The sequence below is a fragment of the Malaclemys terrapin genome, chromosome 4 (assembly GCF_027887155.1).
Source record: "Malaclemys terrapin pileata isolate rMalTer1 chromosome 4, rMalTer1.hap1, whole genome shotgun sequence".
NCBI classification, from domain to species: Eukaryota; Metazoa; Chordata; order Testudines; family Emydidae; genus Malaclemys; species Malaclemys terrapin.
The window spans coordinates 16,633,431-16,660,358 of record NC_071508.1 but is presented as its reverse complement, the minus strand read 5'-3'; the positions used below and the strand labels follow the sequence as shown (position 1 = coordinate 16,660,358).

Below are 26,928 nucleotides of genomic sequence, written 5' to 3'. Positions count from 1 at the left end.
CAGGCCTGTGGGCATGCACTGCTGCTTAGCCGCGTGTGCACAGCATGCCTGCTTCCCAGTGGGGCCGGGGCTACAATGAGAGTAGGGGTTATAGCTACTGGGGGGGGGGGGGGGGCTCAGAGCTGCATGGCCCTGGGTGTTAACGGGGCTTGGGCAGGTGACCATGTAACCGTAGATAGTGCAGCTGGATGGATATTATTCAGCCTTTTTCTAAGCATCGTCTGCAGGATTGCTGCTCCCCTAGTGGGAAGTAACTGCTGGGCAGCCTTAGCCAAGCCCTGATGAAAGATCCTGCTCTAGGAACGCCCGTCTACCTGCATTCGGGATGGAGTTGAATACGCTGCGGGAGATGGGGCATTTAGCACCCAGGTTCTCTCCTTGTTTCTACGTTGCAGGTGTGTGAATCCCATTCGATAGGGATCACAGCTCCACCCCTTTCCCTTCCCCACTGTCCTCTTCCCATTGACTTCAGTGGCCTTTGGATTGAGCCGTTTCAACCCCCAGGCTCAAGATGAGGACAGCAGCCCCAGCTCAGCAGAGAGCCAGGCTGGCTTAGTTTGGTGGAGTAGCAGAGCTGCTTGTTGGGACTTGCCACTCTTGAATTCCCATCTCAGAAGTTGGGGGTCTTCCTTGCCAGCTGAATGCCCGCTGGCCTTGGTCAGCTGTTGCACAAGAATTATTGGCTGAGCCGGAGGCGTGTTGGCTTTCACCTCTCTGGAGCCAACACGGTCTCTTGTGAAGGTGGCCAGAGCAGCGTGGTGGTGGCCCGGACCACGGTGACTTTTCACTCTCCCTCCCCATTGGTTTTATTTATCTTCTTCTCTGCTGATCCCCCAGTCTCCTGATAAGTCCCCGCTCATGGGTCCTCTCTTCTTTATCTACTGTCCCTCGTGCTGTAGCTACAAGGGGAGGAGAATTGTATGAGGAAAAGAAGCCTGGTTTTGGTTTCTTTAATAGTTTTTCCATTGCAGTTTTAAAAACCTCACTGACGTTTTTTTTTTTATTGTTTTTGCCGAAGAGCATATTTGTCCTTGGGACCCTCCTCTGCTTTTTCCCCCTGAAAGGAAGCGTCTCATCCTGAAGAATACACCATGCACATGAGCTGCTCACATTTCTCTACCAGCCGTTCCCTTCTCAATATTTCTCTTGTTAACGGTCCTCTCCCTGCCTCCAGAGCCCCCTCTACTTCATGCTGATGGAGGCTTTCTCTGTCCCTCTCACCTCCTGCCCCACACTGGGAAGGTACAAGGCTGGGGGTGAAGAGGCGGGTGGCAAAGGCCAAAGTGAGGAATGCCATGCCCAATCACTTGCAAGCTCCTGAAGCATGCTCCCAGCACTGCCAGCCCCTTTCAACGGGCTCTCCTCCTTGCTTTCCTGGCTCAAATGCTGTGCTAGGAAGCTCGTGAATTCAGCGTGGATGTGAGGAACAGTGAATCCCCGCTCTTCTGCAAGTGGCAAGTTCATTCCATCTCCTCGTCTCCTCTGGGTATTTCCCTTGTGTTGGCCCGTCTGTTCTTCCCCTACCCTCCGGCGTCCTGGCTGCAGATTGGGCAGTTGCCTAATAACATGAGACGTCCGGCTGGGAATAGCAGCCCCTTGAGGGAGGCCCAGCATCTGTCGACCTGGAGCATCGCCATTGCTCTGGCTCCAGCTAAACAAGTCTTGGGGGGACAGGGGGGAGGAATTTGATAGTCTGAAAGTGTCTTCCTCAAAGGCCTCTGGGAAACTTACCTGGCTGGAGGAGTCTGTCTGCTCCCTACCACTACAGCCTCATAGGCACAGCAAGGGCCAGTCCTTTGGTTTCCCTTTGCTCTTTACCCAGCTCCCAGGAGCCAGAATCCAGTGATGAGACACAAGGGGGAAGGGAGTTATTGAAGGGAGTGGGATAACGGCTGAGCTGCCTTTGGTTATTGTCACACATTTATTTTTCCTTCCCAACTCTTCTGCCTTTGTCAAAACCCTGCTTTACCAGAGCAGGTTCTGAGGGGCTGCGGATGCTTCCCTCTGGTGTCTGAGTCCGGTGGGAATTTCAAAGTGAAATTCCTCCGGGGGGGGGGGGGGGGTCATTCGGGTGGGAGCTCTGGGCAATATCTGCAAGGCAGAGTAAGTCCATGTGTGGCACATGGGAAATATGATAAACCCAAGAAAAAATATCTCCTGAGACCCATATCTGCCAGGCTATATCCTCCTGGCTTTGTACAGTGGTTTCTTCTTCCCTACCCAAAGCAAGCAAACACCCCCACCCCATGTTCACCTTTTCTTTCCACCACAAAGGCTACTAGAGGTTTCTGAATGTGAAGATACCAATCTGACCACCTCCACTCCTCCTGCCTAGGGACCCTGCCAGAGTTACCATCCGACTGTTAAATGTACAAGGGATAAGGAAGGAGCCATGTTGTTTTGCATGTTTCAGAATCATGCAACACACTTGGAATGAGAATTTTAGGGTGGCTGCATTTCAAAGAAACGAGGGAAAGAGGGGGCTGGGGGCACTTCATGGAGGTGCCGAGATGAGGCCTCAGTATTCTTGTGCACGTTGGATTCGTGAAGCTTGGTCACTGTTTCAGTGCAGGTTCCCCCTTCCATAACAGTGGCCAACCAGCAAAAGGTCCCTAAGTCCATTGGACTGGGAGATGTGCCCACATGGGATTCGCATACAAGTCCTACTTCACCCATTGAACTTATGGTTCATACAGCCTTAGGTGTGACACTTCTTTTTGCAGCACATAGGAAATGCATGTGATCCACACTAAAGCCACATGTATGTGGTTTTAAAAAAATATTGGAGCATGGCCCACATTGAGGTCACTGTGAGTTGTGTGTGAAAACACGAGCCAGGGGGTACACATGACTGAAGCCAACATGTGATTTTTGTTGTCTTTGTTCCTATTCTTTTAAGCTTTGGTGCTGGCTTGTATCGGCCAGGCTGGAGGTTATTTTTGTAGTGGGATATGGGGAAAACCGATTCTGTTGGGGTCAGATGTTGCTGGTCATTGGGACACTGGTTGTGCTTGCTAATTTCTCAAGCTAGCCTGCAGCATGGTAACGCTTTTGGGAATACAATGCCGTTACAAGAACGATCCAGACTTGCCGGAGTATGGTAGGTAGAAATTTCTGTAATGTGGTGATACAGGTTCTAGGCGCTGTCTCCAAACCAGTAAGAAGAATGAGGTAGCAATACCAGTAGCCACCATGTGGTGCCCAACGAGTCCATACTGGAGCCAGTTTACTTATGAAGCTTTGCGTTCTTGCCTCATGAAAAATGCTGCTTGCTATTGCAACACTATGCAAAGCCCTGGGATCTTTCCAGCATCATGTCTGTCCTGCAAATCCTAGCAAACCAGCCTGGAGATCAAAACCCTGGAGTTCTAGGCTTCCAGGAGAGTGTCCTAAATACATGTGCCTTAAAGGGAAATGGCGGGGATTCTTTCACGATTGCCTTGCCGATCGCAGGAAAACATTCCTGCATCACAATATGAGAATGAAACAAGGAAATGGCAAAGCTGTGCACAGAATACTCACTGGGATGGTCTGGGAAGCTGCGTGCCATTCCTTGGGGAGGCCTTTTTAATAAGGATCATGTGACCAGGGCAGTGGCCAGAAACACAAGGAAACTGCAAGAACATGTAGCCTCTTGGTTCTACCTGTGTGGACAAGAGATAGCTAGGAGAGTGAAAATTCAGAGCTGTGTAAATCCCTAGGTGTAACTGGCTACTGCTCTGAGCTACCTTCCTTGGAATGTGTCTGCAGACTGACACTGCAGCTGCTTCCTTATTTCATAGCTGATGGTTTTTGTTTCTTTGTTCTATATATTTAGGGCATTTGCATAAATCACTGTGTGGTTCAGGGCCTGATCCTGAGAGAGGTGCTGAGCATCTGTGAGCCCGCTTGGCTTTAGTGGGAGTTGTGGCCGCTTGGCGTGTTTCTGGAGTCAGCCCCTTACTCAGTCCAATGAAAGACATGACTGATTGGAAATGTTTTTCTATCCCATTGCAGTTTTCTAGAATTCAGGCTGCACTTTGTGTATCAGTTGCCAGCTCACACCTACCCCCCCTACCCCCTCTCTCTCTCTTTCCACACCTCCTGCACGTTGCCTTTATGTACTAGATCCTTTCCCCTGACTGCCCCCACCCCTTTGGGTCTGTAAAGATTGCATCTGATGCAAACTCTAGAGAGAGAGAGAGAGGGAGGGAAAGGCTGAAAGCTAACGTCTAATCTTTGCTCCATGTCTCTGCTTTTGGATCACCTGCCAAAACTGTATTTACGGGAATGTAATCTGAAATGGGTTTTTCCTTTCTTCTCCCTGCCCACCTCCATCCTCTCTTCCTTATCGTCTGGTTGTGTCTGTCCCTGTCTGCCCAGCCTCCCCTCCTTCCCACTCCCCATTCCTCTTGGTCTCTGACTGTGGGGCGAAGCTATCTTACTCTCTGATTCTTTACAGATGGACGTAGTTTACACATTCCAGACCGGCGCCTCCTCTTTACAGGGAGCCCTCAGGAGACAGCCTTCCATCGTGAGCCAGCACCACGATGTAAAACATGTTTCTAGCCCAACCCATGTAGCTCTTTCCTCCGTCAATTCCACTCCCACCACTTCTGCTGCTGCTGCTGCTGCATCTCCTACTGCGGGCAGTGAGTGATAGTCTCTATTACAATGCATGACTTCCTAATAACCACAAGAGAGCACTTGCATCGACCTAACGCAACCTGTTCTCTCTCTTCCTCTTTAATCCTTGACTTGGCCCAATGGTTCCTTGTCTCGATGCGGGGGCAGGGTGGAGAGGCCATTTGTTTCTTTTAAAGCTGTTGCATCTTTAACCATGTTTAAAACCTTTCTGGTTCATTTCCTTCTCTCCTCCTTGTTGCTTCTTTTATCTTTTCTCCTCCTTGCAGGATTTTGATGGATGTTGGTTTGTTTTTTTCCTTCCCATGGGTGCAAAATTTGAGGTTCTTTAAAAGAACCGTGTGGGTCGAAGGACCCCAAATAAAATGGGGGAAGCCGTTCTTTCCACAAGTCAGGATTTCTGACATGGCTCCCCTCAAATCCTCTGAGCTGGTGGTTTTACTTAAGTCTTGGTTTGTTGGAGGCCAGTGGGACCACTGAGCTTTAGCGCTAACTTGTAACTGAACAGCCTCCCGATTGGCCTTCGCAATAACTTGCACATTGCATGAGCCACAAGTCACTCAAAGTGACATCGAGCCCTGTGCAGAGGACTACTGCTTAAGTCCCCCACAAAGCCCTGTTATGAGGTCTTAGGGCCCTAATTAGGTCAGCTCTTAAGCACGTGCTTAAATCCCAGTCAGTTGGCCTTGAGGAAATGTTGAGAGTTAAGCACTTTTTAATGCTATGGGGCCAATCACACGTGCCCAGAATATCAGACATTCCAAGACTTCTGGGCACAGTGTGGGCCTACCACCACCTGCATGGCACCCACCCCCTCCACATGACTTTGCATGCAAGGTCATGCCACACGGGAGGCTGCCATTTTGAAGAGCGTGCCACCCCGCCCCCACCAGTGTGACCTTGCACATACAATCTGTGTGAGGACATGCCGGGGGTGGGGGGACAGCATGCACTTAATTATGGCATCCCCCGTCCAATACCAGACAAAACCACATCCAGTCCTGTCTCAGACAGGGGACAAACCACCTCAAAAAAGGACTGCCTGGTTCATAGGCAGACAAATGACCTCCCTATTTAATGCTGTCCTGTGTAGGAAGCACATGTGTAAGTGCTTTCCTGAATTGGGGCCTTACATGGGATGGTGGTGGCATGTAGGCCTGTTTCTGGGCCTTTGAATTTCACCCCGTATGTGCAAATTAGGTAGATCACTTAGACAGCTGATTAAAAATCTTTTTTTACAGAATCCCATTTTCCAGTTGCATGTGGAAACACCTGGCACTGAGCACGCCAAGGTTGCAAGTGCACAGTTGTTAATGCCTCGCTCTTCTATGGTACTTTCCATCCATAGATCTCCAGGTGTTTTGCAAATTTAGATGCCAAGTTTGAAAATGTAGCTGCTTTTTTTTTTTTTTTAAATCAGTTATAAAATGGAATGGGAGAAATCCTGGCCCTGTTGAAGTCACTGGGAGTTTTGTAATTCAGTGAGGTCAGACTTTCACCCAAGGAATTTATAGGGGTTTGCCTTTTGTTTACTTCTGCCGCCATGCACCAGCATAATAGGTTTCTCAGAAGGAAGTGTTCTTAGTTTGGAGCATTTGCAGAGGGGGAGAAACATAGTGGATGTTGGTGTGTCCCACCAAAACACCATTTATGCTCATTGATTAATGTTCTACTTGATTGCGGGAGGGAATCAGTAACTTGCAAGGATAGCATGAGCCCTACCAGATAACAACTTTCCCAAAAGCTAAAACGGGTTGCTAAGGGTTCTCTCCATTTTATCTAGACTTGGCTCTACTTCCTTTCTGCTGTTGTCTCTTTCTAAAAACTGTATCCCTGAATACAGATTAACAGCCCCTCTGACTTCCCCTTATTATTTCCTGGTGGAAAGTCCTACTGTGCCAGATCTCAGCAGTCCTGAATGCTGTGTTACTGTTGGGTGGTGATGTAACAAAGGGGAGACCTCATAAGTGAACCACAGCTGGTGGCTTGTAGATTTAGGCTTTGTCTCCCCTGGGAATTTTTGCCCTGATTGCAGCTATCGGTGTCCCAGCTCCACCGAGCCCCTAGTCTGAATAGGGTAAAGCACTGCGAGCCACACCTTTGCACTGGTGCAGTTTACCTCAGTTTCAAGGAGCGGTGAGCTCGGCCAGTACAAGTGGTAGCTTGACCTAATGGTTTGCCTGGGTTCACCTAGTCCAGGGGCTGGAATTGGGGCAAACTCCCAGTGTAGATGATGCTTGAGATGCTGTGGAAAACTTGGAATCAAGAGGAAAGGCAGGTCCTTGTTCTGGGCATGGAAGATGGGTGTTCACGCTACATTTTCAGAGAAATTGAAACATGTCATGTCAGGGGGGAGGGATAGCTCAGTGGTTTGAGCATTGGCCTGCTAAACCCAGGGTTGTGAGTTCAATCCTTGAGGGGGCCACTTGGGGATCTGGGGCAAAATCAGTACTTGGTCCTGCTAGTGAAGGCAGGGGGCTGGACTCGATGACCTTTCAAGGTCCCTTCCAGTTCTAGGAGATGGGATATCTCCATTATTATAAATTATTATAAATTATAAATTATCACCCTTTGGGTGTCTGCATAGACTCTAGCCACTCCTGTGGATTGCAGAAATTTCTGCATGGGAAGTTCTTAAACAGTTCAACTCCCCATGAAGTCGTCATAATTCTTGCAGTGCTCTGAAAGCTCACTAACAATGGACAAACTTCCTACGGCTTGGAATTGAGGAGTGGGGGGATCATCTGGATAAGTTCAAATGCTTGATCCAAAGCTGAGGCAAAGGTGGGCTGGGTAGTCGTGCACCGAAAGGCTTTCTTGCAAGGAGCATCAGAAATCCTGCTTCCAGCTGGGCTGGAAATAAGACCAACCTTTCTTGCAGTTTTTCTGAACTTGCATCTGAACCTAGAAGTGCTGAGTAGATGTTTGAAAACAAAACACAATGAGAAAAAGCCAGTGAAATGTTTCACCCCTCAGAGATGTGGTTCCAGTTTGGAGCAAGGGTTTGGATGGACTTTTATTTTATCCAGACTGGTGAACTCATCCCTAAACTGTTCCTCCTTTGCTTGTCTTCCCACCCAGAGATCCTTTAACAATAAGGTGGAATTTGCATTGGTTTTATGTTAGTACTGCCGACAGCTTCTTACAATCAGCCGCAGAACTAGCGGGACCTGCCTGGGGGAAGGCAACAAAATATTTCCTTTATGAACTGAGTGGGGAATTAAAATGTTAGAGAAACCAAAACCATTCATGGACATCTGGACCGACCAGTTATGCTCCTGGACTGATCACTGCCTGCAGAGTCAGAGCCCAGGAACTTTGGATCTAAAAGCACGAGCCTCTTCTGTCTGAGCTAAAGGAGCAGCTGTGCTCACTCAGGGGAAGAAGCGGACCAATTAAACCTCTGTATGTGATCTAGCCATGGGAGGGAGACTAAGTGCCATGCTGTTAGTGGAGTTTACCCACTTGTGTTAAAAGCTGAAAAGCAAGTGATAGCGCCAGCTTTATTGGTGCACATGGATTTTTTCAAAGCAGTCTAGGGGGTTTAGCCACACCTGATTAATGGAATGTGTCTAAATCCCTTGTGCTGCTTTGAAAAATCTCTAAGCATTCATCGTTTTGTGCAGATGTATCATTCTTGGTTCATTTGCTTGGTTTTTGTTTCTTGCGCATTGTAGCGGTGCAGTGCGTATATCTTGGAAGTCTGTCGATTGCTGATCTCTGGGGTTATCCCACTGTGCATCTAACAGGGTTGGAGCTTTGGTTGTCTGTTTCACTTTTTTTTTTTGGCGGGGTTGTGTGACTTCAGGCTTCAGAGAAGTGGGTTTTTCTGGCACTAATGCCAGCCTGGCTAACTCCCTCAAGCAAGGGCACCTGAAAGTTAGGAGGAGGAGTAACGTTAAATATTCTGATGGCTTCATGCCATGGCTGATGGAGGTGTAATGTACAGGCATGATGCTGTACTGGTTAGGAGATGGACTAGTGTCCTGGCATGCAATAAGGCCAAGAACTTTTCCAGTAGAATCCACAAATATCACCCCCTTTTTCCAGATGTATAACGAGCCTCCATTGTCTTTTGGCCTACGTCTTTCCCAGCTCTACCTTACTCTTCCTCCGTAGCTTTGTGGTACCCTGCAGTGTGACGGGAGTTAAGAGAGGAAATGGGAGTACCAGATTACTGTGCTTGGAAGGAACCCCAAAGCATCTGGATTTCTCTAGCTACTTCACCTAATCCATCGATCACAGACGTGTTCGAGTGAGAGAAGGCCTTGAATTCCGGCTGCCCCAATGTTGTCTACCCAGATATAACCTTCCCTTTTCACAGGTCAGGCCGTATGGCTCCCCACTGTGAAGGTGGACACTCAAGTCTTCCCCCGGATCTGTGTTTTTTGCTTGTCTTCCGGCCACTGCAAGCCAGTGTGTTGTGTGTGCTTATGTGTCCATGTGTGACATGAGGATGGGCTTGTTTCACTTTTATAGATGAAATGCTTTTGGCTTTCAAAGCCCTCATCATGCTGGTGTCAATGAGGATGTTCCATCAGAATGCTCATGGGTCATTATCCTACTGCTTGGGGGCACCATCATCTCTTCAGGGTGGGTGGAGATGCCAGCCCAAAAGCGTGTCCCTGTTAAAGTGGAGGACACGGGCATCCTATAGGTTGACTTGTGAGGCTGTAAAGTTGGTGGGGGGGTCTCATCTCAAGCTTCCCTTTGTATAATGCCTTGTTTTCAATGCTTTGTGAATGCTGACATGCTGTCATTGTGCTGACACCAAAGATCTTTGGGGAGTTCTTTTATCTTGGGTATCTGGAAGGTGGTGATGGGAGGGGTTCTGACTGGTGTCTCCAGTTGAGTCTGCTAGTGATATAGTAACCAACATCTAACCCAGTAAAGCTCATGAGTGGTGGGTAGTGGTGTCCTGGTTTACCAGGATCGATAGCCTTTTCGCCAAGGTGCAGTGAAGAAACAGTTGGTTTGAGCACTTGCGAGTGGAGGAATTGACTTTCTCCTTCCGCTCCTCCTTCCTCCTTTGCTTTCTGTCCATTTAGCTGGGACGTAGGGCGAGTGTTGAGAGAAGCTGGTGTAGCGTAGTGGTGCAGGCAGACGCAAGGAGTTGTCATGGGCATGTGCATCTTCACAGGTGTCAGCGCTTTAATGAAGTGCTCCACACAACCCCTCCTGGGCTGGTCTAGGAACCAGAGGACTAAGAGCACTGTGCTGATAACCTAACTCCACAGGCAGCATCTGAAAGCGGGTGGGCAAAGGTGACTCAGGGCTGGGTGAAGGCACGGCTCTCTGCTGCAGGTGGGGGATGCTCAAAGGAGATATAAAGCAGTGACTTGAGAGTACACTGGAGTGGTAACAATTCCCTCCACTGCAGGAATCCCTGGGTGACTTTTTCATGGAGGACTTTATGCAGGAGGTGAGATTAGAGGCTGGTCCTTTTTGCCCTCAAAACACAGAATCAGCTCAGTTTCCATCCAACGCAAACGGTTGATTTAGAACTCCCCCTCCACTCGCTGGGGGAAGGAGCAAACCCAGTAGGTTGCAGCAGGTCACAACTGTAATGGGATGATGAGGAACATCTTTGGAATGTAACTTTCAATGAGGGCTGACAGGCTGATGTCTAAGCTAAAGCAGTGTCTGCAATTCCATGACCCCTGGCACACACTAGCGCCCGTTAGCTGGGGAAGGTTGGGAGCTGTGGACAGGAGTAATTCATGCAATGTGAGGCATGCCACTCTGACAGCATGGGACTCAGGAATGTGGCCACTGGTTAATTAGAAATACTTTTGGGGGATGGGGAGAAACAGGTGGGTAGCATTTTATTTTGCAATTTGGATCCAGATAACACTTTTCTCTGACCTCTCAAGGTTGAGAGAGTTTGTAGTAGTGGTTCTGGTTTTGTCAGCTCCATACAGAAGCCATTTAAACGTACGAGGATGCATGAATTGAATTGACGTTTAGAATGCATACGCCTGAGTGTTCCTTGAGTACAAGTCACTCATGGGAACAGATGTGATCTTCCGCACCCAATGTCTGTGCATTGGCTGCAGTGGAATGACCTACATCGCACGCACACGCGTGGGTTTGGGGTGAGTGTGCCCATGGAGAAGTCACCATCATCAAAAATGCAGTGTTACCAGGTCGCTGCCTGCTTCACCTTTGTGTGTTGAAAATGTGAATTGGATCTTAAACCTGTGACCGAATAAACTGTGACTTGACTGCAGGGTGGGGTGAGAGAGCTGTAGGCTTTCAGGCTTGGATTTTCAAAGGAACGTGAGGAACTTGTGAATGGGATGCCTTAGGCTCCTTTATAAATCCTGCCCAACTTGAGATGCAGAGGGCCTTAGAAGTGCTTTTCAGAAGTGCTGAGCCCCCATGACTGTTGTAGGAGCGAACGGGAGCTGTGGGCACCTCATGTCTCTGGAAAGCCAGGTCCGACACATGTCAAGAGGGGCACCTGAAAGCAGCGGCTGCTTTTGGAAACGCTGGCCTTAAACGTGTTGGCACAGGCAAGGATCGAAAGCTCCTGACCAGAGTCTAGGCTACAGCGTGGAAACTCGCACAGCTTTGGTTTCCTTCTTGCATGCTCAGCTGGGTACGTTTGTTGTTAGTGCCATCTGCTTGGATCTGCTGCTCCACGCGGAGTTGATGAAGCCATGACACCTTTAAACTGATTCCTTTTTATAGGTTTACAAAAAATAAATAAATAACTAAAAATGCATCACTTCCCATTTGCCTAGAAGCCAAATCACTGTGTGTCTAACCCACCTCTCTTTTGAGTTGTACTTCCACTTTTATTTTGTCTTTTTGTTAAATGCACAGAAGCGTGTGCGCGCACGCACCAGAACTAATGCATTTTGATTTCCATTCATTTCAAAGTGATCTGTTTGGAAATGTTTGTCTTTTCTTACAGCTTCTGAAGTCGCCCCATAGTCGGTTGCCCCATCACACACCTACTCCTGAATTTGATCCATGTGGCCATCGTAGTTTCCCATAGTTTCTCTTATTTTTATTGAGTTTTGTTCCGTATTGTTGTAGTGGTGGTGTTGTCTTTTTTTATTTTTCACCTGAAGTTCCTGAGATCTCCCTATGGCCGCCTCTCACCTCTTCTCTGTTTATCCCCCACCCTCCACCCCAACCTCCTGACAGATCAAAGTGGTGAATGCGTTCCGTAGCTCTTTATATGAAGGCCTCAAGAAACCCGAATCCAGAAGCTCCATTCATAACTTCTCAACTCACCCTGAGTTCATCATGGAGGAAGACGAGCCTCAATCCCCATTCCTCGACGACGCAGAAGAAGACTCCAAGACTGACGGACTCAAAAACCAAGGTGGGAGTAGCCCAGGTGAATCCTTCTCCCTCAACCAAAATAACAATGCGGTGGACAGCGATCTAGCCGAGAACACCGTCCCGGAGTTTGAAAGCCCCTTAGACAGCCTGGAATCATCGGTTTGACCTTTGAACTTTGCTACCCCCTTCACTTCCTTCACCCTGAGTCCCGTGTGATATCAGCACCAATAACTGATATTGCAGAGTGGTCACTTCATGTTAACGGCTCATATGTATACTATTTTGTTTTCCTTTTATGATTTAGTGGCAGGAACCAGAGTACCATGGGTTGGGGAGGGGGGAGGGGAGGGAGCAGTTTGCAGTGGGTACTTGCCCAGGTGGGAAACAGCCAAGTTGATATTTCTTCTCCTTGAGTCAAGTTCCGTGTGTCCATAGGGGTTTTTCATTTTGAAAAATGCATGTTCAAAGAAAAGGTTCAGATTGTCTTAAATAGTCTTACATGCACGCTTGCCATCTGAAGGTGCATTTGTGGGGTGACTTGGGGGTCTTTTAGCTTGTGGGATTTGACCCCCGATAACGTCACACTGTGGGGCGGGGGGAGAAGCAGCATGAAGGTACAGATTTAAAAATTGAACAGGGGGAAAAAATCTTGAATTGTGTTAGAGGAGGAAAGGGAAAAACCAAACAGCTATTCCCTGCGGGAGACTCTGATGGTTAGAGTATGTAAACCAGTCTTCCACCTTGAAAAAATGGTACCTAACCTTTACTACTTTTCTGTCTTCGTATGTGTGTGTCTCTCTGTTTCCAACATGCTAACTGTGATTAAAAACAAGGGAGGAGGGTGATTTAAGAGTCTTAAATATGTTGGCTAAGAGATGATTTGAAAAAGACCCTGCTTTGTTACAAAGCCCCACAGGAGATGCTGCCACCATTGCTGGGAATGTTCTCCAAGAACTGCCATGACTGGAAATAAGAAGTCTTACTTTCTGCAGACCTTTTTAAATGCATCTTTTTGCTCTTGAACTGTATTATATCGGTCGGCAGGATTTTCGATGGTCGGCAAGAGTCATGCGTAATTTAATAGCAAATCATTTCTGAACCACTTTGGTGAGCAGAGGTGTTTTTGCGTGGTTTTTTTTTTGTTTGTTTGTTTGTTTTTTAAACTGTCAGATTTAAATATTCCTTTGGCCCTGGAGTGAGGCTAGCCACGGCTAAGGTTCATCCCAAAGAACATACCACGTGCTGCACATCTGTTTCAAAGCAGTGGCGGGGTCTGGATGGGAATCGACTGCCAGCTGCTCATGGAACCGCTGGGGCAACTTAAGGCTACCCATCCTTGCTGGGTTTTGCAGGTCCCTTAGGAAAGAGAAGAGACTGTAGTAGGGGAAGCCATATTTGCAGTGGCCATATCTGCACAATCCCATTGAGTGTACATACCCGCCTCATGATGGAATTGTCCTGTCTGTGTCTTTCTAGGGTTGGATGAAGCCGTTTGCAAATAGGGGCATCCTCCTATAACATGGCTGTCTTATTCCTGGGAAGGGCACCTCCTTCATCAGAACTTCAGAGGAGGCTTAATAGCTAGGCTTTGCCCCACTCTCCCTTGTCACAATGGTTCCCTCTCCACCTTAAACCCTAATTTGCCTCCCCTCTTGCCTGGATCTTGTTGCATCTCAGTACTACAAGCAGAGGCAAGAAATGATGATCTGTGAAGCTAAGGTCATAGCCAATGTAACTTACTCTGGAGAAATCCGTTCCAGGGTGTCCTGTGCTAATTGTTAATGTGTCTCTTGGGGTTTTTTAGGTTTGTCCCCTGATATTTAGGCTGTGGCAGGGTGAGAGGCCTGGGCTTCAGCTTTTGATCATCTGGGAAGCCACTCAATGAAATAGTTCTGAGCAAACTCACTTGTGATGCCAAGAAAGGGTCAAATCATGAGTGATGGGAGATGTCTGCAACTCCTGTTGACTTCATTGGGTACTTTTTGTGCCTCTCAGAGTTTGGCCCTAGATTGGTGTCATGGAGAAATGCTGTAGAAGGTTACCTATTTTACCCCCTTATCCAACACTTATTCAATTAAAAGCTGTACCTGGAAGCAGAGAGAGAACCCACTTGCAACTGACTGTATTAAAGGGTTTGTGACAAAAAGGGACAGGGGGGCCTTGCCCAGCCTCCTTCCTAACAAGCAGAAATATCTTAATGAGCGAGTGAAGGTTGTGTGGGGTTTTTTTCTTAGTTTTTTTGTTTTTAAGAACGCACAGCAAAAACTCCCGTGCCTTTTCCAAGCACTGCCCAAAGCACCGTCTGCCACTTGGGAGCCCGGTACTTTGCCAAGAAATAAGTGTTCCTTAAACAACCCAACACTGACTCATGCCCTGGCGCTGTCACGCTTCATTCCACATCTGTTCAGGGTAGACCAATGAAAGGTCCTTCTCACAGGGTCTTCTGCTCCATGGCTAGTAAAGAGGAGGGGATGCTAGGCTCCACAAACTACCAATACCAAGAAGAAATCACCACCACTGTGCATCTTACTTGCAAATCAAAGCCCACCCCTTTCATCCAGAAAAAAACACCTGCTTCCTTCATTCCTTTCATTCTTCATCTGAGCTATAATTGGGAGGGATTAAGGGGGAAATTTAGCTGTTTCTTGGTCTCTTACATGACCTATCTGATAGGAAAGAGAAAAGGATTTTCGTTTTTCTGTTTTAAAGCTTACATTGCTTAAAAGATCATTTTTCTATTTTAAATACTTGCAAAAAAACCCCACAACAGATGAAAATACGGTGTTCTTAGGAGTTTACGTAAATATTTATTAAATACTTTTGGGGGACACTGATTTTGTTTCTTTGATATTTTTTTATTACCTCGGACCTGTTTTAAAAAAAAAAAAACTTTTGGGGGGGGGCAGGGGGAACTTTGGAAGCGCTTAAAAAGTCACTCCCAGAAGTCTCTGTGACTGGCAGGTTACCATGAGGGTCTGGTCTACCTTTTTAGTCAATTTATTTTTTTGTTCTAGTTTCAATCGTAGGAGGGGGGGGAAATAATTATATATAAATATTATGCAAAAAATATAGTTTTCTTTAGATCAGAAACTGATATTTTTAAGTCAGCCATATGTATTTTGTTTAAAGGAAAAAAACAAAGCTGTAAGTCATGTGTCTGCAATGGAATGTGATCACATGACTGGCAGTTTAAAGTGACAGGTAACTTAAAGATTGGTCAGATTCCAATCAACTTCCTTTCTCTGAGCAGCCATCTTTGTACTAAAAGTTAGTTGGATTACACAGAACTGTTTTTTATATAAATTATGTTGGTATGGCTGGTTGCTTAAAGTATAAGCGTTTATTGTGCATACTTTTTTATGTAAAATATTGTTTTTCTATTTAGTTTCAGTGATAAACTGGCAGCAGTTAACTATGGCTTAAGTTATTGAGGAAACTTAAACTGGGGAGAGAAAGAGATGGTGCTTTCAATTTAAAAGGCATGGTAGCCTAAATGAATTTCTTAAAACATGCCTTGAAAGATGGAGAGAGGTTTTTATTTTATTTTTTACTGCCAACAGAACGAGTGGGAGGGAAAAAATTAAACAGATAGTGCCATGTCAGACAGGAAATGAAGTAATATCCTGTGATACGTGTTAACTTGCCTTGGAATGCTGTGTTATTAAAACACTCTAAACGATTTTGCATCCAATTCTTAAGGGTAGGGTCTGTTTTTTGTTTTGTTAAATCAAGTGGCAGATTGGTACCAAAGACATTACATCACTTCCTGTGTGCAATGGTGAATATCCATTTGTAGGAGCTTTCATCATGTGATTAGGTTTGGAAAGGGGGTGTTTGTTTGCACAGGGATCTGACTTTAATTTTCAAAGGTTTTGTGCAATAAGTTTTTAAGGAAAAAAATTAAAACAAAACAAGAAAAATAAAATCTCCAGAAGGAAAAATACTAAACTGAATTTTAGCCATGGGTAGGCTGTAAAAATAAATGAGCTGGGGCAGAGGAACATACTTCCTTTTGATACATGTTCAGTCTGTCCCTCATCTAGAAGCTTTCTCTGTGGGGAGCATGGACGACTTGTAGCGGGTTTAACTTTAGATCATGCCGGGGAAGAGTCAATTCGAAGCCCACTGCAGACTCCCACGGCCTTCAATGGGCTCTGGCTCAGGCCCTGTGAGGAAGGGATCTTCAAGATCGGTTGCTATAGTGACTTCTTCCAGTGTTCCACCAGGCAGAGACTCATTTTATTTTTCCCCAACAGTCAAGGCCTTTGCTTTTCATGTGTCCCCAGGTTTTCTGCCTTCACATGTGTGTTGTGGCAAATGGCTGTTGATAGTTGTCTCTGGGAGCTACAGCTCCAAGAGGAGGGGAAAGGTGATGGTAGGTTCTGTTTGTGCCCTGAGAAAGTCTTAGATGACTTCAACTTCTGCTGTCCCCACCTCCTTGTGAATTTACCAATTCGCTGAGCTATCTTTAAGGATCTCCTGAAATGTGCTCTGAAAAATCAACTCCCCCGCACATATTCCCGCAGTAAATCTTTCTGGGAGAAGAACAAGCTAAGTATAGTTGTGGTGAATATAACTTTGGCCTGATATAACTGACTATAACTCCTTCAGGCTTACCTAGAATTTATGGGTCAAAACCAATGCTGCTTTGTGACTTGTGCGGTCCTATTAGTGATGTCTCTTTTTCCCTTTCCTTGTCAGTAATTCTGCCCATCTCTTCCTCTTGGCTGTCTGACCTCTTGTGCTTTTGCCTCTGATGTCCCTGCTGCCCCCCCCCAAAAAGGGGGCTGTGGTTGGGATGTTAAGTTAATTAGCCTTTCAGCAAAGTCCATGGCTAAAATGGCCTTTAGTTTATTTCCTAACCCTAAATAAATATATATACAGAAATATACACTTTGTATATATTTATCTGACTCTCTTTAAAAAAAACAAAACAAAATAACCAAAATCTTTCTTTTGAAAAGAGCACGCAGGTTTGAACTTGAGTTTCTTTTTTTCAGTAACTAGTATAATAAGCACTGGTATTTTTGTATTTAAAAAAAAAAAAAAAGAAAAAAATGACAAAATAAAAGATTGACTATTATGTGGTATGCATGACATTAAAAACAATGGTGGTTTCAAAGCAATATGTACCCTGGTGTGTTTGCCATATCCTAGAGTCCAGCTTAAAGTGCACCTGATCTGTATTTGCATTTTGATATTATTTAATCTCTATGTACAATGTTTTGCATGTAATTTATATGGTTCTTGGGGAGGAAAAAATACTTTTTTGAATGAATTGTCAACTAGCTGCTTCTGGGAGAATTTGGAACTCAAAGCATAGATAACGCTGTGATTGGAAATGGAAGGGGCAGGGGGAAACTACACAACGGAAGATAGAGGGGGAAACAAAGGGGTAATGTTTTGAATCAATAAAGCTTTTGCTGTTGAGCAGAAACAATGTGCGAGTGCATTGAGAGAATAAAATGTGCCCACATGTAATTGTGCTGTCCTTAGTGTATGTCTACCAGCTTGTGAAGTCACTGATCATCTACTGACGCTGAGACGAAGGGTTGCACTTAAAGGCTCACCTCCGAGCAAAGCTGTAGTGTGGAAACTGGTGGTGTTTTGTTTGTTTCAATCTCACACCATGAAAACAATTTTATTTAAAAGGTTTTCCAATCTCCCTCTTCAGCTATGGGTGACTGTACTGAACTCTGTTTGTTTCAGTTGTTCTGACTTCTTCCATCTTCGAGCAAGGTCCAGAAGCAGCTGTCAAACACTAGCCAAAGCTAATGTCTTCTCACAGATAGGGCCATGTGGACATTTTCCTATTCCTCTGACAGTGTCTCTCCAGAAGCTGTCTCCAACTGCAGTATGGCAATGGAGTTGAACTGCAGCTTTCTAGTTTTGACCTCAATTCAGTAAAGCCCTTTAAATATCCAAGTCCATCCTTCTTTAGTCATATGCTTAAGTGTTTTGTTGAGCTGGAGTCTCAAACTGCAATTAGCACTCGAAATTTATCAAAAGATGTAGCTGAAACAAGCCCTGATCCTTTGGCATTTATGCTCAGGAATGGCTTTACTAATCTGAGTAGTCTATCAGAACCAATGGGACTGTTCCCACAAGTGAAACTATTCAGGGGTTACACCATTTTTAGGACCATGTGGTTTGATATCCGCCTCCCTTTCATTACAGCATAGTCAGCTCAGGAGAGGAGCTTGGGCTGATGACAGAGCTGGGGCTAGAGATGGAGACTTGTGGGAATGAGGGCAGAGCTGGGGCCGGAGCTGGGCTTGGGAGCAGGGCTGGGTGGCACTCCTTCATGCCTCCTGTTGGGACTGGCCTGGGCCCCCCTGCGCACCCCCCTCCCCCATTTCAGTGGTATGCCCCACAGTTTAGGGACCACTGTCTTAGAGACCAGCAAATCAACTGATGTGAATTAAGCTTAGATCTGAGCTTAGGTGAATGGGAGAAGTGGTTACAGGAGTTGTAATGCAAGTTCCTGGCAGGGTCACCATTGTTCCCAGTGGTGTTCTGTCAAATATTTAACCTCTTTTTGGGATCACACACTAGCTAACCCTTAAGGCCTGTCTTTTTGGGTTTAAAAGATACAGTCAGAAATGTAGTTTATTGTTAAAAGTAAAAGCTGGTTCTGATTGGATGCTATTCAGCACAAATGCTCCCAGTGGTTTATGGACCTAGTCAGTTTTTTCTGAACAGCAGCTGCGATGCTAATTTACGTAGTTGTGTGGTGTTGGTTTTCTTCCCATACCCAGTTATCATGCCAACAATTGTGGCTCACACTGTCAGTCTCTCATTTTTGTGCATAATGTCTGTTCCTTGTTACTGTGTTGGCCTGTAGCTCTTTTTGGGCGATAATTCGGTTGGTTGGGCATTGGCAGATAGGAGCAACATCATTATTCCTACTGAGCTTGCATCTCCTATTTCCATCCTGCCACTTTGATGGGAACTCCACTGCAATTAGTTCTACCAAGATTCGTTGTAATGGGGCCAGGTTACCAGCTGCAGAGGCACTGGCATGGGGTCACTGATGAACCACGTTGCAGTCCTACAGTAGCCAAACTTGTGTGTGATTGGGAAAGGCTAAGAGATTGGACTCTATGCGTCTCAATCAAAGTTGGGCCCAAACTGAGTGGAGAAGAGAGATCAGGATACAAGCTCAGCAGATTGGGCCCAGATCCTCAAAGGTATTTAGGCACCTAATTCCTTACACCTTTTGACAAGCTGGGCCTTTCTCCCTTAGGCTTTGGGGTGGATAAATAGGGCAAAAGTTCTGTTCTTTAACATAAATGGCTTTGCACAGAGCTGTAGCATGACCTGGATTTGGTGTGAAACAAGCAACTTCATGTCGCTGAAATTGGTAGGTCAGGGGGGCCCTTCATTACTCCATCACTTAAGTTCCTTTCACGGGAAGGGCCATGCTCTCTGAGGCTTAGCCTGCACAGTTTTTGTACAAATACAAATTTTTCAGTGGGAGGGGTGATTTCCTACCACTGTAATTATACCAGTAACAAGCCCTAGTCTAGATGTAGTTATACTGGCATAGTTTATTCTGCCTTCACTTAGTGGAATAAACTGTCCTGGTATAAGCCAGTATATACCAATAAGTTATATTGGTATAACTGTATCTGTGTAGTTAGTGGTACAATTTTTTTTATGTTGACAAGCCCGTGGTGGTGATCACTTTTATGGGTGGGCAAAGCCAATCTTAGCATTGAATTTCAGGTGAGATTCCTTAGGTTTAGTCTACATGAGGAAATTTACCAGCATAATTATACCTCTCTAGTTACACTGATAAATGTCTCCATATGAACGCTTACTCTAGATTAAAAGTGCCTTTATGCTGATTTAATTTAAACCCTTCAAAAGTACTACAGGCAAAATCAGAAAGAAGGCACTATTATTCCAGCATAAATGTGTCTAAGTGGGGAAATTTTCCAGCATAACTATCAGTATAATTATGCCAGTCAGTTTTCCCATGTAGACAAATCCTTAAACCCATGGGCCAGATCCTCAGCTGCTATAAATCCACTGGCTTCAATGAAGCTAGGTTGAGCTCTTGACTGGCACCAGCTGGCATGTGTAATTAGAAGAATATCACTGCTGCAGGAAAAGTTCTGCTTTTCAGAAGTGCGAAGCACCTGTGATTCCATTTCCAGTTAAAGTCAATGGGTGCTGGAAGGGGCCCAGCACCTCTGAAAAGTGAAGCCAGAATTAAAACTGACTTCTTTTTCTAAAAAGAAAACAACCGATTTAAAAAGGCTCCCAGCTGCATACAGGTGTTTACTTCCCACTGCATGTTACAGCGTGAGCTAAGTATTTCCTGGGCTTTTACCTCACGAGCCAGACTTTCGCTACCTTGGCTAGTTTGCTAACTGCTTTTGGGCCTTGACTCAACTCCATTTCACAAGAGCCTCCTACCTCAGTCTTCATTAACTGAATGGGGTGGTTGATAGAGAACTCCTGCAGCCTGCCTGGGGACGTGATTTAATTTAAGTGATGAACTTTTGCTGCTTTAAACAGCCAAACAAACAAAAAATTGACCCAGCGACTCACTGCCTTAGTCTGTGGTTTAAAAAAATAAAAATAAAAGCAAAGCCTCATTAGATATCAGTGCTAAGTATTTACTGCTTCTGTCCTCCGTGTCTGTCGGCGTCTATGGTCCTCCACAGTGTGTCTCTGACAAAGCCAGACTGAATATGGGAGGCCATCAGTCATTCATGGGCAAGCATTTTTTAATCCTGTTGTAAATAAAAAGATACAAAAATGTCATCCATTTATTTCCTTCCTGGTGTGTTTGGGCTTCATCAGTGTCAAGCCAAAAATAATAAAAGGTGGGAGGGGGAAAGAGGGTGGCTGTCTGTGTGTGGCTGGTATTTGCTCTCATTTCATAGTCCTGTAGGCATGGAGAGATGTGGACGTATGCCAAGGCAGGCCAGGCCTAAGATGCACAGGACAGATGTGTTTGACTACTCCCCAGCAGCCCTTTTATTAACACTATGCTCAGTCTCTCTCTAACTTGACCCGTTGGGTTATTTCTTGGAATGAGTTGGGTCAGTGTGAAGCACTGCATTTGAAATCGCTAGCTCCACTGGGCTACAGCCAGGACAATGGGACCTTGAGCGATCTCTCTGAGAGTTTGTACGCAGCCACCCCAAATCAGCCATTGGCTGTCATCCATGGCTCTAGTTGTACTCCCTCTAAAAGCCTGTCAATGCTTGGAAAACACATTGTGTTAAACATGTCCCTCACCATATGTAAAATCCAGCTGAGCATTCATATGGTCCCTCGGGTTAACCACAACCACCAGCTGAAACAATGCTAACCCGCTCATTCTTTTCTAGGCTGAGTTTCACATCATATGAGCTAACATGTCAATTCCGTGTGTAGACATGGGCAAGTTGGAGTTTGCATCAGTTGAGCCTAGTGCGGTTTAGCTTAGCTTGCCCTTGTCTAGTCTGAGGGATCAGTGCTGGTGAGTTAGGCAGTAGTGGCCAGCAATCAGGCTTGGCCTGAGTGTGCACAAACTCCAGGAAGCTTTTTCTCCCTGTGATCATTTGTCTTTTCCTGTCTCTTATCTCTGTTATCGCTTCCTGGTTACATTTTATTTCCTAACCTTTTAATTCCCCTCTTTTCGGCTGTGAACACCTAAATTTGGTCTCTTTGTTTCTTTATCTTTCAATTAATCACACACCTTTCCCTGCTGCTGACCTCGGGGCCTAACCGGTGGTGCTTGGTGTGGCCATGCGGAGGCCCAGCGTTGGTTTTTCTGATGCAGCTGCTTGATGCCTCAGTTGGTAGCTCTAGCCTGGCTACACTTGGGTTTGAAGAAGAATCTTAGATCACTCATTAAAGAATAAGGCTGATGAGCGTAGGGAAGGGAAACCTATCCAGTCTGGCTCATCTATTTGCACTTAAACAGGGCTTCATCAGTGGATGTCAAAATGGAGGAGCCCCTCCAATATATCAGCTGTAGAGAATAAAACATCATCCTTCCCTCAGTTCCAGTGCTTCGTGTCGTAACCCAGAAAACAAGCTCTTGTTAGGCCAAGAGCTTTCTCCTCTAGTGCAAGGCAGCCAGTTTACATTCATTGCTATTTTTGTCATGCCCTGGGTGTGCATAAGATGGGATGGGTCCCAGGACCCAGGTAGTCTTGCCATCTAAGTTAGTCTTCATGCGGACGTACAGGCACGTTTGGCATGCAGAAGGCTTATGACATCACCCTAGCTAAGCTGATCTTTTTTTCACATCATGAAAATGGGTTGTGGGGCAGGAGAAAAGAAGCGCAATGGGTAGAGGGAATGACACGGTATGTAGGGCAGTGCTTCTCAAAGTCGGGCCGCCGCTTGTTCAGGGAAAGCCCCCTGGCAGGCCAGGCCGGTTTGTTTACCAGCCGCGTCCGCAGGTTTGGCCGATCGCGGCTCCCACTGGCCGCGGTTCGCCGCTCCAGGCCAATGGGGGCTGCGGGAAGCGGCGCGGGCCGCGGGATGTGCTGGCCGCCTTTCCTGGGATGTGCTGTCGGACGCGGCCAGGGGGCTTTCCCTGAACAAGCAGCAGCCCGACTTTGAGAAGCACTGATGTAGGGTATAGCTGATAGCTGTTCAACAGCAGATGGGATGCTACACCCACCTGTGCTGCTTGAAAGGCAGGCTCCCTGCTCTGCCGCTCTCCTCCCTGGTCTGTCAGAGGAGATAGGAAACTAACGTGATGGGTTTTAAGGTTAGAAGGGGTCATTCTGATCATCCAGTCTGAGCGTGTGCATAGCCTCATTGGAAGGCAGGACAGAAAAAGACTTTGAGAGGCCATCTAGTCCAGCCCTGAGGTATAGTACGGACCTCTGCCGGTCTTGTTCTGATGCAGTAGCTTGGGCTGCCAGGGGTGAATGAAATATCCCACAGCCCTCCAAGAAAAAGAGGAGATAACCCTCAGCATGTGGCTCAGGTTTCTGCACACTAAGCAGGTCAATTAGGTGCTGTATGTGCTTACACCATCACTGTGCTACTGTAATATCCTGTGTTACCGTGAACTCCTTGAATTGATGCCCTAAGATTCATGTAGGTAGATTGCAGATCACCAACCCCATAGGCGAGCCGCTTTCAAGACACTGAAAGGACAAAAATCAAAATAACTATTAAGGAAACTGTCAACAGTGTCAAGCCGCCAATACTTCAACACTGCTACGTCATTAATGCAAGCACCCCAGATAACGGCCATAATATCCAGCCCCTATTTCCTGCCCATCTGCTCCCAAATCGCTCATGAAAAGTTTCCCGCACCTTTGCAGTGTGTGGGCGCCCAAGAAGTTGTTAAAGGCTCTGACAGGCAAGGGGTAAATGTACAGGGAGGTTGTGGAATCTCCATCATTGGAGATTTTTAAGAGTCTGCTAGACAAACACCTGTCAGGATGGTCTAGATAATATTTAGTCCTGCCATGAGTGCAGGGGACTGGATTGGATGATCTCTCACAGTTCCCTCCAGTGCTCCGATTCCATGTCCCAAAGTCCATCCCAGAGAAGGCCCTGCCAGCACTGTTTAAAGTGAAGGGGGTCCAGCTCTGCTCACAGCCGCAGCAGTTTCACACAGAGAGGGTCAGACAGGGTCACGAGCCACAGATGCATTTGTTAATCAACAGCTTCATCCAACTGCATAGAGTTCATTGAAAGCTCCTGCTCTATTCGGTTGCATCCCTGCCTTGTGAATCTCTGTCGCACATTTTAAAAGCCCCATGTCGCTAATTCAATCTAGCGAGAGAAATATTCCAGTACTTTGCCCTTTTATCACCACAGACGGAAAGCACCGATCAGGGTGTCAAGTCTAATGGCTCCCAAGGTAGGATCTGTTGACCACCATTGGCTTGCAGAGCATTCAGTGATGGTCCATGGAAACCTGTCTGGTCAGTAGTGCTGGTGGCTTCTCATTTCCTGCTGCTCCCTTGCTTTAGAAGAAGCTAAAAAAACCCGTAAACGCTTTCCCAAAGATACTTGCCCACATAAGCACTTGTTCTGGTCACTGGTGTTATTTGATCGTCACTGGGACGGGAAGTGGGCTGCGTGATTGTGAATGGGAGGGAATGTTTCCACAGGACATCCACCCTCTGTTAAGATATGGTCTGTGCTACGCAAGTGTTTGAGAACTCCATGGCATTGTAGCTGACTCCAGGATTGTTCTCTGCACAATATTTTTCTAAAGTTTTGTCCAGCCTAGATTTAAATGCCCCAAGCCATCAGGCTCCTGTCCTTTGGAAGAAAGCACCTTCACGATGAGCATCACAAAGCACTTTATCAAACAGTAATGAATTTAGCCAAGTATCATCACCCCCCATTGTACAGATGGGAAAACTGAGGGACCGGAGAAGTGAGGTATCTAAGGACACGCCTCAAGCCTGTGAAAATAGAACCCAGGAGTCCTGAATCCAAGGGCCTGATTCGCTACTGCCTCGCACCTTGTGGGATCTTTTTCACCTGCGCAAAGTGAGCGTGCAATGCTGCCAGATCAGAATTGTGTTCACTCACCTCCTACTTTGCACAGGTGTAAATGACAACACAAGGTGCAGGGCAGTGGGGAGGGCTTCTAGGCCTGTGCCTTCACTATGAGACCACACTACCTGCCACAATGGGAGGCTTTGGGGAGTTGGGGATGGTGGCTAACAGCGGTCAGGCAGCTGGATAGAATCATAGAATATCAGGGTTGAAAGGGACCTCAGGAGGTCATCTAGTCCAACCCCCTGCTCAAAGCAGGACCAACCCCCAGACAGATTTTTGCCCCAGATCCCTAAATGGCCCCCTCAAGGATTGAACTCACAATCCTGGGTTTAGTAGGCCAATGCTCAAACCACTGAGCTATCCCCCCATAGTCAACAGAAGATCTTGGTGAAGTTCAGTGATGGCAGCTGGACACCCAACAAGGTATGTGCAAGATTGGGAGAAGGCGGGTGAGAAGTTAACTGGGGGTCAGATAAGGTAGAGGTGGGGGCAGCAGTCACGGATGTGAACATGAGGGAAAGAAAGAGACAGGGAGCAAAATAAACCAACAGCTACAGGGAGAAAGTGAGAAGGGAGAGAAAAACAGAGCAGGGAAGGCAGCCAAGGAGAGGAGGGAGCTCCTGGCTATTCCCTCTGCTTGCTTGGGTTTGGAATTGCTGCCTGACCGTTTGGATTTGACTGTTAGAATAACCATATTCGCCCACATTCTCCCCCCGCTTCCTTCCACACACAGAGTGAATGCTTGTCAATTTCTTCCAGCAAGGGGGAAATGGAATGAAGGCTGGGGGATATGGGAGTACCAAGGGGGTGCACAGGCATGGACCCCACAAGAGGTGACGCTGGCTCAGCCAGGGGAGAGGGTGACTGTTTTACCCAGCACCCCTCTCTCTCCTCCCAAATCCCTTTCTCCTTCCTACCCTTCAACCTCCCTTTCTCCCTTCCCTCCTTCATCCTTTACCCCCTTTTCAGCCTCCTCCTTTTCCCCTTTCACTCTCCTTCCCATTCCCTCTTTCCTTTTTCTTTTGCAATTTGGCTAATGATAGTTGGTTTGAACTAGCAAAAATATTATTTTTCCAGCTTAAATCCTGTTCTAGTAGTATCAGAACATCCATGTCTATTTGGATGTGCCTTTGCATCAAAGCTCTGCAGGTTAAACCTGGGCTCAGGGAAGTCAATGTGGCAACATGCAAGAGTACTTTTATGGCTTTATAAATCTACACCAGTAAGATATTATAATGTAATTAATAACTTATTGGGCAGTGCTTAGGAGCCCCAGTCATGGCCCAAGACTCAATTGTGCTAGGCACTGTACAAACACAGAACATAAAGATGATCTCTGCTCCAAAGACATTCTAGGAAATCACTCTTTCTCCACATACCATTTATACAAGGCCCTGGTTTTCAGGAATGCTCCACATCCCAAACCCAATTTGCAGTCAGTAGGAACTTCTGAGTGCTCAGCACCTGTGAAAATCAGGTTTTTGCTTTGATGTTTTTGCTGTTTGGGGGATTTTCTGGTGGGATGCCAGGAGACACACCAAGACTAATACTACTGCAAGCATCCAAAAATCATAGCTCAGCCTCCACTCCAGAATCATCAGATTTTTAAATAATAATTGTTGGGGTCCTTGATATTTGCCTTCTATTGTCTGAGCCTTTAAGGCTCACATTTACAAGCTTTTCTCCACAAACACAAGAGCTAGAAACTTAAGATGTTAAAAAATAATCACATGACCCCAAGAGCTGGAGCTTTTACACCACCACCAGCTATGGAGACTCACAATAAAACTGTGAGAGACAGTAATGGTGCAACAGTCGTCATTAATCCCTGGGGGGAGGGATAGCTCAGCGGTTTGAGCATTGGCCTGCTAAACCCAGGGTTGTGAGTTCAAACCTTGAGGGGGGCCACTGAGGGATCTGGGGCAAAATCAGTATTTGGTCCTGCTAGTGAAGGCAGGGGGCTGGACTCCAATGACCTTTCAAGGTCCCTTCCAGTTCTAGGAGATAAGATATCTCCATTAATTTAAATTTAATTAAGGGCCACATTATTTTCAAAAATGGAGGCCCACCTCTGGATGCTCTCCACTGCAATTGCCCGGGGCAGACGAGGTACAAACTGGGTCAGCTGCCTAGCCTACAAAGCCCAGCATGCCATACTCCCAGTCAGCCTACAAGTCCCAGCATGCACTGCTCCAGCGTCATTTTCTCCGTTCCCCGATTGTGAGCCTACCTGTCCCAGCATGCAACGCGCCACGGTGTTCTGACCTAGCTCGTGGAGACTACGTCTCCCAGCGTGCAACGCGCCATGGTGTTCTGACCTAGCTCGTGGAGACTACGTCTCCCAGCGTGCAACGCGCCATGGTGTTCTGACCTAGCTCGTGGAGACTACGTCTCCCAGCGTGCAACGACGACGCCGTTTCCCGGGCGCCGGCGGGCCGATGCCGCACTGCATGCTGGGAGTTGTTTTGTGAGGCAGGCGCAGCCGCGCCGGCCGCCATGTTAGTTGCGGGCGGGTCGAGTGCC

The 26,928-nt window shown here is 46.6% G+C and overlaps 1 protein-coding gene across 4 annotated transcripts in view; it reads left to right on the top strand.

Moving 5' to 3' along the window:
- The window catches only part of ATP2B4 (ATPase plasma membrane Ca2+ transporting 4), a 107,176-nt gene extending 86,482 nt beyond the window's left edge, over positions 1-20,694 (top strand). For 2 of the 4 annotated variants that reach the window (XM_054026565.1, XM_054026566.1), the window contains one exon: positions 11,779-20,694. In XM_054026565.1, coding sequence (XP_053882540.1) covers positions 11,779-12,084 — 306 coding nt within the window. In that variant the 3' untranslated portion in view covers positions 12,085-20,694. Of the gene's footprint in view, positions 1-4,441; positions 4,632-11,778 lie in introns of all 4 variants that reach the window. The other 2 variants (XM_054026569.1, XM_054026568.1) reach the window with 2 other exon arrangements.
- Positions 20,695-26,928: the final 6,234 nt, after the last annotated feature.